The sequence below is a fragment of the Coenobita brevimanus genome, chromosome 26 (genome assembly GCF_032717465.1).
Source record: "Coenobita brevimanus isolate Jiangsu-jjx chromosome 26, ASM3271746v2, whole genome shotgun sequence".
Classification (NCBI taxonomy): Eukaryota; Metazoa; Arthropoda; class Malacostraca; order Decapoda; family Coenobitidae; genus Coenobita; species Coenobita brevimanus.
The window spans coordinates 48,247,416-48,261,453 of NC_136979.1; the positions used below are offsets into that span (position 1 = coordinate 48,247,416).

At 39.0% G+C, this 14,038-nt stretch overlaps 1 protein-coding gene across 1 annotated transcript in view; it reads right to left on the minus strand.

Annotated features, from left to right (window-relative positions):
- Hml (hemolectin) overlaps window positions 1-14,038 on the minus strand; it is a 183,121-nt gene that overhangs the window by 54,158 nt on the left and 114,925 nt on the right. Inside the window, exons 51-56 of the mRNA XM_080268005.1 lie at window positions 13,099-13,235; window positions 10,779-10,939; window positions 9,625-9,786; window positions 7,496-7,658; window positions 4,537-4,615; window positions 1,504-1,619 (exon numbers count right to left, since the gene is read on the minus strand). Coding sequence (XP_080124131.1) covers window positions 1,504-1,619; window positions 4,537-4,615; window positions 7,496-7,658; window positions 9,625-9,786; window positions 10,779-10,939; window positions 13,099-13,235 — 818 coding nt within the window. The remainder of the gene's footprint in view (window positions 1-1,503; window positions 1,620-4,536; window positions 4,616-7,495; window positions 7,659-9,624; window positions 9,787-10,778; window positions 10,940-13,098; window positions 13,236-14,038) is intronic.

Below are 14,038 nucleotides of genomic sequence, written 5' to 3' on the forward strand. Positions count from 1 at the left end.
ATTAGAGGTGAAGACATTGCTGCCATATTATATGTGGTGAACCAAGTGCTAATGAAGACTGAAAGATTGTGTTAAAATACGTGTACAGTACAACCAACATAAAAGAAGTGCCAGTGGATAGCAATTATAATAACTGCTCTTTAGTTTCTCAAAAGTGCCAGTTTTTCCTGAATAATTCACTTGTGCTTGGCACTCACTTACACTTTTACAATTAAAGGAATTTTGACATCATTCACAGACAATACAAATCATCAGCAAAAAAAAGAAAAAAGAACAACATGACAGAAATTAAACAATATAATCATCTATCACAACACCTATCCCCAAATCATAGCTCCTTGAAAAGAAAAAAGGCTTTGAACTGCCTTTTAAAAGATTCAATAGAAGCCAACTGACTCATGATAATGACAATTTATTATCTAACTAAAAGGCTGATTAGGAGAAAGATCAAGTACAGAATGACAACTAGTGAATAGCTGCAGGCTCATCAAGGAGCATGGAATTGTCTTCACTTCTTAACATCACACCTGGCATGCCAACTGAAGTTTTAACAATCCAGCAAGATACTTCTATTCACCAAAATTAAGAACAATGAAAGTAAAAAGAAACCATTTAAATTCAATTCTAGCCTTTACTGGCAATCAGTGCAACTCAATTAGAAATGAGGCAAGTGGGATTCTAAAGGGGAGGCTAAAAATAAGCCTTGCTGCTCTCATCAACATAGACTGAACCTTCTGTAATAAGTTAGTGGGGAGGGCAAGTCATAATGAAGCACTGTACCTGACCATAGCATGGACCAGTGCTATGAGGCAACATCTAATCAGCAGCTGTCTCACAAAGTACAGGTTTCTGATATGCAGATTACAGCTTCTGACAACTTGATTAGTATGTTCTTTATCATTTAGGTTTTAATTAAAATATAAACCCAAGTTTCAGGCAACACTAACTGGATGATGTACTAACTCATCAATATTTAGAGTTAAGGCATTATCTGCATCACCAGCCTTCATGTTTCTTCGAATAATGATGATTTCTGTTTAACCCTAATTCAGCTTAAATCTCCTCTGTGGAGGGTAGAGCACCAATGGATGGACCATAGAAGACTTAGGATGAGGTCCCACAAAATTACTTCAGGGATAAGCAATTGCAGAGATCCTGCCAGAGATCATGCTGCATGGACAGCTGCCATCAGGGGAACAAAACTGACATATGCAAGCATGTACAAAGGCTTTCAAAATGAAATGAACAAAATGATAATAGCATCAATGGGATGTCACTGAAGTCTAGTTTAGTGGAAACAGTAAGGATATTTATATGGTGCTGTAATGCCATGCTGTCATTAGGCATTATGAATGAAGAGAAGAAGCTTTACTGAAACTTGAATCCTTACACCATTTTTGGTAACAGCTAGATTTTCAGTTCATGACCATTTGATCAATATTTCTCACAATACTATAATATCATGCACTCTCTCTCTCTCTCTCCATATGTTAATTTCCTTACTGGTAAGACCACCATTCCCATTATAGAGGCGCGCAGATGTTGGTCCAAACTGAGCACTGCGAGAAGGTGTAGAGGAGAAGGCACTGTCTTCCACACGGTTCAGCAACTTCACATATCTGTAAGTGAGATAACAGGGATGCTCACTGGATGCTAACTTATTCCGTTAATACCAAAATGTATTACAGTATGGGGAAAAAAAAAAAAAAGAACTAAGGAAACATGATGACTGATAATACAGTCTGAATACTGGCATTTTCCTTACATAATGACATCAAACACCTGGGAACCTGTTGTCAGGTACGCTCAATTTTAGGTTTATCCAAGTCTCTCTCAAATTTCTACTATTATACTGTGTTCCACATTCATATTACTTTACCAACTTGGGTTATCATTTAATATTAACATTCATCTGCTAAAAATTACTTGTAGCTACAGGATGGAAGTCTGCAAAAGAATTCTGATGAGCTTCTATTACATCACTCAGATTCTCCTCACATCATGAGCCAATCTGCTGCAAGGACAGAAACTCAGGAGGCTCCAGTTGCAACGTTCACGTGAATTTACTACAGTTAGCCATAAAAAGATTGCAAAGTGGCACATGCTTTAGGGGTTACTGCATCCACAGTGAACACAATGTGAAAAATTGTGAAAGCAAAACAAGCACTTCATCTTGCAGCCCATACATATGAGGCAAAAAGTGTTATGAAGAATAGCATGATATTGAAACAGAGAAAATCCTAATGAAGTTCATATGTGTGCAGCAAAGAGCACAGTCTCCCTACTGATAAAGATGCCCTGTGTAGCAGTCAATGATATTTATGCTAAAGTGTCCAGAATTACGAAGATAGCCCATCTGGAGGCTTCATGCTAACGTTGACTGCACAGGTTTGTGTGAAGATACAGGCTTCAACATGGCTGCCAGCCATGTGGATGCTGGAGCTGCTGCATCTTTTCCTCCAGTGCTGAAGAAAGTGATAAAGAAAGGTACTTGTGAAACCTGAAGGGTCTTCAGTACGAAACCACTTTGTTGTGGAAAAAGTTACCTTTCTCTACATTTCTCACATGAAAGGAAAAGATGGCTCCAGGCTTCAAGCCAAGTAAGGAACATCTGACTCTTCTCTTGTAAATGAACAGCACTCAAAGATGAAGCCCTTAATGATCCAATGCTATGCATGTTCAAGGATGCCTATGGGGGTAAACCTGTAGCACTGAGGCACCTTTTTGGAGCACAATTAGAAGGGGTGACTTATGATTGTGTAGCAGTCCACTAGTATGTCTGCTTGCTCTCTGTAAGAAGCAAAGTGTTATGTGTTGAAGATAAAGGTAGCATCTAAGAGTAAGGAATATATATTGTAATGATCCGATTTCTGCATGTATACTGGTTTGTTACCGTACCACGGCAAGAATGGTGCATGTAAAGCAAATTTTTGTTGTAGCAAGGTACTGCTAAAATGCTCTAACTCGAATAAAACAATTTCCGGGCCAATCAAGCCACTGGTTCCTGAGTCATGACTCATTTCTGGCCTTCTGTTTCAAATTTAGTATATGCTTTTAGCACGTAGAATGGATTCATCCTTCGTCTGGTGTTGAAATTACCAGCAAGACACAAGAGAGAAAAGTGATGTGTGGTACCTTTCAAATTCTCTAACTTGAATAAAATAATTTCCAATCCAATCGGGTTACCAGTTCCCGAGTTATGTCTCATTTCTGAAGATTGGAAGTGACTTGACATTGAGCGGAGGCCACCGAAGGCAGCCTCTCAGTGAGTGAAATGCTAATTTTAAACAATCTTTTTGCCTAAGTACAAGACACTTTCATTCCAGCAGGGGTGCCCATGAACATATCACCACTCTGTCTTCCATCATTAGGCAGCCCTAGCGTCCAACTCTCACCACCTCCATTCACATATCTCTCCATCCCATCCCTCAATCTCATTCTTGGTTTCCTCCTCTCCTCCCTCACATACACTCTCCTGGTCAAATCTCTCAGTTTCCATTCTCTCCACGTGGCCAATCTGTCTCTGGTGCTTCAGAGACTTTCCAGCACACCCACACTGACACCACAATACAGTACTTCCAAACTTACTCATTTATCTGTCAGTTTTACAATGAAATTCCATATGTTTCTCTCAGAAAACTCATTTCCTTATAATGAAGTAATACCGAAACCATAAGTGCAGTGCCACTGGAGCAAGGGGTGCAATGCTCCCCAACCTCCTTCCATCTAAGATGGCTTCCAAGAAAAGACACACATGAATGGCACTATATTTTGCCTAAAACCAGGTACCTGTCAAAGTTTAATATATAACTGTGCCATGGTTGGTAATTTTTCTTGAATGAGATGCATTATTTATGTAAAAACAATATTTCATGATATGCAAAAAGTGCCACTGAATATATCTACAGTTGCTGAAGCAAAACAACCTAATGTTCAAAATAATTAAAATGATATTATCCAAACATATCTTGTACAAGCTCGCTGATATCAAAGGTTGTATGGTTGAACCTTAAATAGTGAAGTGGAATGTAAATCCTTAATTACTGAAGATTATTTATGTAATGCCAGTGGTTACCAGATATGGTCAGCCTGCATCCCATACTGTATCACAAAATGCAGTTAGCAACCACACAGGAAGGCAATTACATTCCAGTATCATCATATACTTCAAAAATCATCTTAAAAAAATAGGGCTGTGCAGTGTGTATTCAACAGTACTTACTGATTTCAGATTTAAGTATATGACCCGTTGTTTTCAAAAGTGGTCTCTATGTACATTCATAAAGTGGTCATAACATTTTCTCTGTGCATTTCTCCTGCTATGCACTGAGGCTCTGACTGTCAGTGCACTTTATAATAACCTGATGGGTGATCTGACATTATTTTGGTCAAAAGAGCTCTGGTACCTCAAAATTTGCCACTGCACCAGTGATTACAATTAATTCAAAATTATTTTCTATGTACAACGCTACACTGTGCATTATTACACTATACAGTATTATGACTTTTGAAGTACAAATTAACCAATTAACATACTTGTCTGGGTCACAAGTTGGTGGAGGACTGGCCAGGTCAGGCAAGAAAGTAGTTGTGGTGGTGGTGACTGGGGTTGTTGCTGTAAAGTGATAATATCCATTAGTCTATTACTGTAATGGTGCAGTCTTATATTCATGGAGATAGGACAGTAATAATCCTCTTACAGCCTCCATTCTCATCCCTCCATTTCATATCATGGCCTCTTCATGAAACTTTTCTAGAGTTGCTCCACTCTCCATTACTTAACATATCTTTTTTGTCTTTCTGTCACTGCATCAAGGTACTGTAGTTTAAGTCTTTTGCCAATGCAAGTCTAGCTCCATTAACCATTACATCACACTGCAAGCCAACTTCTCTTGTATTAACCATCATTTATGTATCACCTTTCATTCAGACCTCATTCCTCAGACATTCCTGAAATTCTAAACCAATCTGCTGAGATCCTAGTCAATATTAAAAACCAGCTATTTGAAATATGCCATCCCATACCACTCAGTGCCAGTTCCCTTTCCATTACTCTTGCTTTGTGCTCCTAATAATTCTTGTTTCAATATTTTGAAAGTATATCTAATTACTGTTACTTAAACAATGATGGCATCGTGATATTAGTCATTCTGCTTCACAGACCTGGTGATATTTTTTGAGGCACACTTCATGAAAGTAAAGTGCTTTCCTCAGAAGGCACTGCAGTGCTTGGCTTGTGGTTCTTTCACCATCATGGGTAACAAAATAAAAATCTAAAGGTTACATAAGCTACTCAGGGTCACATCATTGTTCAAATAAAGCTCTCCAAAACAGCAAATGAACCATGTACAATTATGTTTCTTATTTACAACAGTGAAAACCAGTAGCCTAAAGATTGTGTAACACTAATACTGCATCAAAATATAATAATTTAAAAAAATATACTAGCGCTGTATAAATGTTACTGCATTAAACCACCTCCTTTAAATACAATATTAACCAGCTAATGTGAGTAGCAGAGCTGCTAAATTCACACTCACAAATATTGCTACACCAGTGTTTAAAAACTGCTGGAATATTGTTAAACACAAGACTCTTCAGAAGTCAGAAAATGGGTCTCAAATCTCTAGAATATCATAAAACCTTTGAATAAATCTTTGTAATACAACTAAACCTCTGAATAAATTTTTAGAATGTCTCTACTACCAGAAAATTGCTAGCTTGGCAACTCTGTCAAGTGGGGCATGAATAAGGAGACTGTCATACTACAGTAGTTTAAACTGTCAAAAGACACCTAAACTGCTTTTTTTTTTTTTTTTTAAGATGATGTAAAATCCTTTACCTGCATTAAATCCCACCAAAGAACTGTTCAAATGTTACTCTGGCTAAACCACTTTGATGATTAAACAGACATCAGGATCTTAAAACCCTTCAAAGAACTGTTCACATACCACTCTGGCTAAACCACTTTGATGATTAAACAGACATCAAAATAGCAAAGGTGGCAGGAATAATGTTGGGGCTCTATTGCGACTACTCTGATGCCTACTGTTCTGACCTTCAATCTTACTAAACTGCTTTTGTTTGGAACTCATATTCAACATTCCCCCCCTTCCAGGTTCTCCCATGGTTACACCACTTCTAAGGTATCATCCCAAGTGAATGGTAATCCCCTGTTGGGGCACACTTGTGGATGTCACTCAGTTCTGAGGGATTCCCCATATGGACTACTCTGAACCTCAAGGTTTTGTGACAAAAGGTGGGCTGTAGGATGTCTTTTAAGGTTTGTTGTTGTTGTTGTTGTTGTGGCCCCAGGCTCATTTGGACATGAAAGGGGTGGACTGTAGGCTAAAGCTGCCCTTCTCCTGCAGTCCACAATCTCTCTTCAAAGGATAGAGGGGGTGTTGAGGGATATTTGATATCTCTCTTCAAAGGATAGGGCAGGGGTTGACAGATATATGCTACTGGTGCCATCACATGTAATGTCCCTCAAGAGCACCATTCAAGGCTTGTAAACACCAATTACTGTAAAATGTTCCAGTTGTTTCCTCTATGTAAGTAAAGTATAGCTGCATATTTCTACTGCCTCTTGAGTGGTCACAACCAGTTGTTACCAGGCCCATGGTGTTTGCATATGGGCATTTTTGACTCCTTATACCCACTTGAAAGTGGTGTGAACAGATGCATGATCACCTGTCTGCTCTTGTACAGTGTGTGCCATTTGATATACTGTACTCTGTGGTCTGAGGTGTAAAGGAAATGAGTCTGAATGACACCATTGGCCTGACCATTGACCTATTGTTCTCAAATACAATGGATCAACTCCTTAGCTGACTCACAGCCCTTCCATCAAGTTTGGCTAAAGTTGGATAAAAACTATCTGAGCTATTTTGTTCACACACTCAAAGAATCTGGCAAAATATTACACTCTTCTCTCTACTGTAAGTGCTGGTGTAAAAATATCTATGCCAACATTTACACTGAGTCAAAAGAGTTTAAAAAATTTGAGGCATCAAAATTTCATGAAGCTGATGTACTGACCACAGTACAGTATTTGCATGATCAAACATTGGTGCACATGTTGACAAAGTGTTCCAAACTTGCATGGGTTGGACTTATTTGCCTTGTGGCTGCTCTCCACAATCTTCAATAGCACAATACAAGGCCAACACTAAGGATATTTTTTCCTAATCACAAGTAAACATACAGCCTGTACAGCCTGAACCCCAGGTGCTAGGCCATTCATTGCCTGTTCACTTTACCTAACATCCTACATCATGTCTGCCAACATAATGACGAAAGAAACTTGACAAACACAGGCCTCACAGGATCTTAGTCTATGATGGAACCCATGAACCAAGAAGAGTGCCTGTACTGTATTCCATTTGACTATCCTGCTACACAGACTTTCATAAACTTCAGTGCATACAGTTACGTAATTACATAATTATTGCCTATTTTCATTTATCAACTGGCAAAAACTCCTGATACATACCACAAGAGCAGTAGTATCTAATCTTATAGTCAAAACAGCTGCCGCGCTCCTGCTGAGAGTTAGCGCAGCGGAAACCGTAGCGAAGATCACAGCTGGTACCTTTGTCTGCCCCAGAAGTCTGGCCAGTCCCAGCCACTACACACTCAATATTTGTCAGCTGGCCCTAAAGTAGAAGGAAAAAATAAAGTTTATACTTATCTCTACTACAGCAAACAACTGACATACAATGGGGATGTGGCTGCCATTTTGTGGGTGTTAAGCAAAGTGCTGCATCTTGGATATTTCCATTTAAAAAAAAAAAAAAAAAAAAAAAAAAAAAAAAAAAAATTGAGCAACATCCCTAACATCATCATCATCATCATAAGCCTGAGTCAGTCCACTGCAGGACAAAGACCTTTTCCATCTTTTTCCATGGTAATCCATTGGTTGTTAAGACTGTTTCACCCAATCCCAGCAAATCTCCAAATCTCATCTCACCATCTCATCCTCCGCCTGCCTCTTCATCTCATGCTATCTCTGGGCTGCCACTCAACAGTTACCCTGGTTGTCTGTATGTTTTCTCTTCTATGAAGAACATGACCTGCCTACATCCATTTATGCTTTTTTACTGTTTTGATTATATCTTCTACTTTTGTCTGTTCCCTCAACCAGGAGGCTCTTTTTTAATGTCTCCATGTGACCCCAAACATGGTCCTTTCCATTCCTCTCTGAGCATTCTTAAGTTTATGTTCAAAAGATTTTGTTTGACTCCACATTTCCGATCTATAAGTCAGAACTGGAAAGATGTACGGTACTGATTATATAACCCTCACTTTTGGAATAATGGTAATTGCTTATCCTTCATGTAGTTACTTAGTTTGCAAAAAGGCCTCCATTCCATTCCTTTTCTGTGCTTGATATCAATGCCATGGACTGAGTATGACTAAGATGCCTGCATTAGATATGTGTATTCCTCAACACCTTCTAATTATTTATTTTTACTTGACAGAAACAAACATGTCCATTAAAAATAATACTCGTTTTCAAGCCTACCTCTACAGTCATTGTTCAAGTCACCTATCCCCGATTCATTGAAAAATGGAATACAGCAGACCCTAGATATGATGGACTAATTGGGGAGAGGACTGATCCGATAAAGTCGATAGTCCACTACATCCAATGGTACACAGTAAACGTTTCTAGTTCTTGTTTAATGACTAATTTGACCTGTGCACAGTTTATGTTCTACATCTACTTCCTTTTCATACTTGACTCATTCATAAACACAGATCCTTGGGGAGATGTGAAAGTATTATATCTCCCCCCCTATAAATGGAGTGGGGGATATCCTACACAATCATTCCCTTTAAAATTCAAGAAATGCTGGAAAAATGCAATGTTAGACATATAATTACCGTCAGAGTACTTACAGTCTTCACACTGAAAAAGTATTAATGTTACAAACAGGAAAACTGAAACTGCAGAAAATACTGAAACACAAGATGATCCATACTGACCCAATGTAGCAAACTAAGTTTTTAATCCACTGACTGAGAACTACAGAAGCAGCTACATTACTCCACTTCCCTTGGTGGTGGGCCTCTCTCCTCCCTGCACATACCCATTTTATGATCAAACATAATGTAATCATATGCTTATATAACCTTAATACTTCAGCACCTTTTTAGGGCATACAATCACTACAAACCCCTACAAAACACTATTTTTCAATATATCATCACCAATCACTTACAAGATCGCTATGAACTCTATGTTTGTTACGTGACTAATTGTAATCCAGTTGGTTTCCATGAATGTACCCTAATAATATAGCAATGTTGACCTGTTCCTGAGTCTCACAAGTCACCCTTCCCAGCAATCAGAATACTTCATTTTATAACCTTTAACCCTTGGCAGGCTGATTTTTTGTTAGGTAGCTCATCTCCCCTGAGTCATTGTTTTATAACCAATATAAATTGTACCTTATACGAGGCTTCCAGCTTAGCTCATGCAGACCTTCACTGTGTCTCATATGAGACCTGCAGCTTGGCAAGGGTTAACGTCAGTCATTATTATGAAATCTCAGTATTCCATTCACATATCAATGCATCCCTTACCATGGATATAGCCCAACCTTCTGTTAAACCTACTTCAAGACAAAACTGGAAGTGGTCCCTGAGCTGCTGGATCGTCTTGTATTCTGTGTCCCCATCAGCTTGCCAAGGCTTTATATCATTGATCCAAGGGGACCAACCATCACAAGGGACAAGAGTGGTGGTGGGGCCATACGCTGCAAGGTGAGAACAGGAAGACTTCATCAAAGAAGAAAATCAGGGACATTGAGAAATTAATAAAGTTACAAATTTGAAGAAAAAAGCTTATTACTATTTTATGCAATGGCAATAAAATTTACTTTGATATGGACTGTCTACATATGTGCTTAATTTGATGTGAAAATAATACAATTGTACTGTACTTATGATTAAATCTGTATCTGTGTGGAAAAACAAATAAGTGATGTGAAAATCAATCAAAATACTGTATATCTGCTTCAACCTATGGGAAGGAAAAATATAAAATAAGTGATATTTGCCAGACCCTATCAACAGGCTGGAATAAAATCATGAAATACCAATTTGAAACTACCCTTTTTCAGCCCCCCTTGAGCCTCCAGGACAGTTACAAGAGCTTTCTCAGGGCCTCCCCCAAATGACCTCCACAGCTATCCTCATTTATGATCCTTTTGGGAGCCCTGTCAGGCAGTTTTTATTACCCTTTTTGGACCAAGAACCCCGTGAAATGCAGGTGGACTTTCTCACAGAGTTTTATTATTTTTTACTCTGCTCGTGGGTATTAATATTCTGGTTAACATTAGTCTGGGTTATCCCTTTCTCCAAGGATCTGGTTACAAGTGGTAGGGTTGATCTGCTTTTGAAATGGAAGAAACTTAAGATACTATGCTAACTGTGAGAATATGCTGGGCAGTAACTGCAGCATTATTCATATCCAACAATAGCTACTGGTATGAGAAGTGGCAATATGCAGTTATTAATTGTACCTTGCAGTGTAAGGAGGAATACTGTGTGTGTGTGTGTGTGTGTGTGTGTGTGTGTGTGTGTGTGTGTGTGTGTGTGTGTGTGTGTGTGTGTGTGTGTGTGCATGTGTGTGTGTGTGTGGATGCATGTATACACATGAACAAAGTATATGTACAGCATAATACACATGATTATTAGTGGGCCAACTATAATTTGCATAAAATGACATACTATATCAAGTTGAATCTTTATAGTTACTAACTCTGAACAACAGGAGGAGGTGGTGCAGTGGTAGCAATCCCTCCACAGTCACAATAAAATGCAATCTCATAGTTGTGGCAGTCCTCGTTGTTATCAAGGTTGAGACAGCGTAGTCCCTCCACTGCATCACATGTCAATATCTGGCCCAGCATATCAGCAGAGATCTTGGCTGTGATAAACAAATGGTATATACAGTTATCAAAGACATAATCACTATCATCATCATCATCATCATCCAGACCTCTTCTAACACTCAATGCTGGGGTGAGGTAGGGTATAGAAAGCAAGAAAAAACTTGACAGAATGAGCCACTAACCAAAGTTTCACAATCTGAATGGATCACACTTCCACCAACTCACCATTCAGACCCCCAGAATCCCGACTCCACCTCATACATATAAATATTCGTACTTATGTGCTTCATACCACCTATCATCTGATGACTCTCACTTCACCTGGTTATAAGAGGGGTGCCAAACCCTTGTCACACACTCCTCCATACAAACTATTTGCCAATGCCTATCCTCCTCACCCCCCATATTTCATCTTTGCACACAATCATTTACCATATATATCCACCTTCTTCTTGACCTATTGGGCCTCGAACAATGAAATAAATAAATACATTGAAGATGCATCGTAAATTTAAGAATAGTTAATCTATACATAAACCAAAAATCTATTTTTGCAAACTTCATGTAACATTTTCCTAGGTAAAACATGGACTAGGAGCAAATGAGGGTGAATGATATAATTCTATAATAACAGTTTATTCACCTTTCCTCCATATTTGACTAAGGACCTTCTTATATAAAATCTACAAATGGTAAAATGATAACAGGGAATCCTGCATTACTCTCTTCAAGGTTTAAAGGTAAGCTACTGTAGCCCACTACATTTTAGGGTATAAAACCAGCCCATTTCCCTTTGTGGCATTACATGAAAAAAAAAATAAAAAAAAATCTAAACACTGCTACAGATTCTGAACCCATGCATACAGCAAAACTCTCACTCCATGTGGGGTTTGAAGTTTGGCATATGGCATGGCTCTCACTCCAACCAGAATGTTCTAAACAAAAAGCACGAGAAAGGCTAGTTAGTACAGTTATTTACAATAATGTGGAAGCTCACATTAATTTATAAAATGGAAGGCTTTAAAATAAAGCTCTTCCTTTGCTGTCTAAAAGAAATGATTGCCTAAGAAATTACATGTCCATCCTGTCCCCAGATTAGGCTCTCTTACTTTGTAATTGCTCCAGATGTGATATAAAGAAAATCACACTGATACTCCTTCACAGTACTGACTAGACACCTGACCCAAGAAATGTGACATATAATATATAATGTGCTTTTCCAAGGTGGGCTACTGTTGCTGTTGCTGTTCCTCAAATCTGGTCATGCCTTGCCCATGAGACCCATCAACTGCAGGTAAGTAACTGCCCCTATGGGGTCATTCCATAGGGTCCTTACACCACTAATGTTGCATCTACACCTTAATACGGCATGTGCTGTGAAATGCCTCATATTGTGAGCCAGGTTGTGTAGACCTATTCATCAAACAGGGCGAGTGTTGTCTGCACTTCCACCCAACCCGAATCTAAGCTGGTCCCTGAGGAGGGCTTGGTGATGTTTTTAATCTAAGCTTAGCTAGGTGAACTCATACAGTTCTTTTTAAGGATACTTCTGATGGGTGGACGTTGGGAGAGGAGCATGTAATACAATGTTCTTATCGAGATGCTGTATTACCGTGTGCATGAAATGGGTATGTGCCCGTACATGCTTCTTCACTGCTAGTGTTCAAGTGTCTGGAGGTAGGATGGTAGGATGTTGTTGACAATGGTCTGGTAATGTCCATGTGGTGATTAAATGTCTAGCTGTGTTGTGTGACTCACATAATGACAGGAGCGTTGTCATCATAGCCACAACCACCACCAATTATCATCGGTCCCTCAAAGCAGTGAATGCACACCTACTTTCCTGAGCCACAGCATGTCTATACATAGATCACTTCATATTTTATATACTCTGCCATGCCTCTGACATGAATCTGTGGCATGTGGTACAGTTTGCATTGCTTTCTTCCGGAATTTAATTAAGATTAATTGGACATTAAGCCATGAGCAAATGGAGATGAAACATTTAGGATTTCTCATGAGTAACATGAATGCAGAAAGAACTGCTCAGCAATACTGTGATTATACAGTTCCTACAGCATAGTTTTTTCAGGCACTAGATCCTCTGGGGCCATTAAATGTGTGCATTCATCTTCATATTACACACCGCTACCAAACAATATTGGTATACTTGATCAAATAATATAATACATACTGGTGGCTTCCCTGCAGGTGGCATTGACTGGGTTCTCACACAGGAATTCTTTACGTGAATTTAATTCCTCCAGACTCAGGATCACCCCTTCACTATCTCGCTCTTTCTTTTTATAAAATGGAGACCAGCTGTCACAACTGTAATAACAAAAAACAACAATTATTCACTTGCAGCTTGGCAACTTACCTGACTGCACTCTATGAAGTAAATTATTCACATTATAAAATTCACACATAAGATGCACTTGGGGATGGCAGCAGGTGTGTCTGGGTTGACTGCTGAAATGCTGAAGGCCTCACGAGATACAGGAGTGGGTTTAATTGCTGATTTGATAAATTTGATTATATATGAGCATGTTGACCCAGATGACTGGCTGAGGAGCATGACTGTAATTGTACATAAGGGGAAGAGTGATGCCCCGGAAAGATGAACATACATAGGTATAAAACTTTTGGACCAGATAATGAAAGTAATGGAGTCTTAGATGGTATGATAAGGGAAAGTGAATAATGATGAGATACAGTTTGGATTTGTGCCAGGCAAAGGGACATTGATGCCATATTCATTTTCTGACAAATTCAGAACAAATATACTGTATAAGAAACAAAAGTGAGCTGTATTTTGTTTTTGTTGATTTGGAGAAGACTTCTGGCAGAGTTCCCTGGAAGGTGGTGAAATGGGTGATGAGAGAGCTTGGTATTGAGGGGTGGCTGGTTAGAGTGGTTATGGCTGTGTATGTGGGTGCTCACACCCCAGGTGAGGGTGATTGGAGATTTGAGTAATGAGTTTCCATGAATGCTGCATGCATCAGGAGCCAGTCTTGAGCCCCTTATTGTTTGCCACAGTGCTTGAAGCTCTCTCACATGACTTCAGAAATAGACCACCATGAGAGATATTGTATGCTAATGACTTGGTGTTTATTGCAGAGAATGAAAGGGAG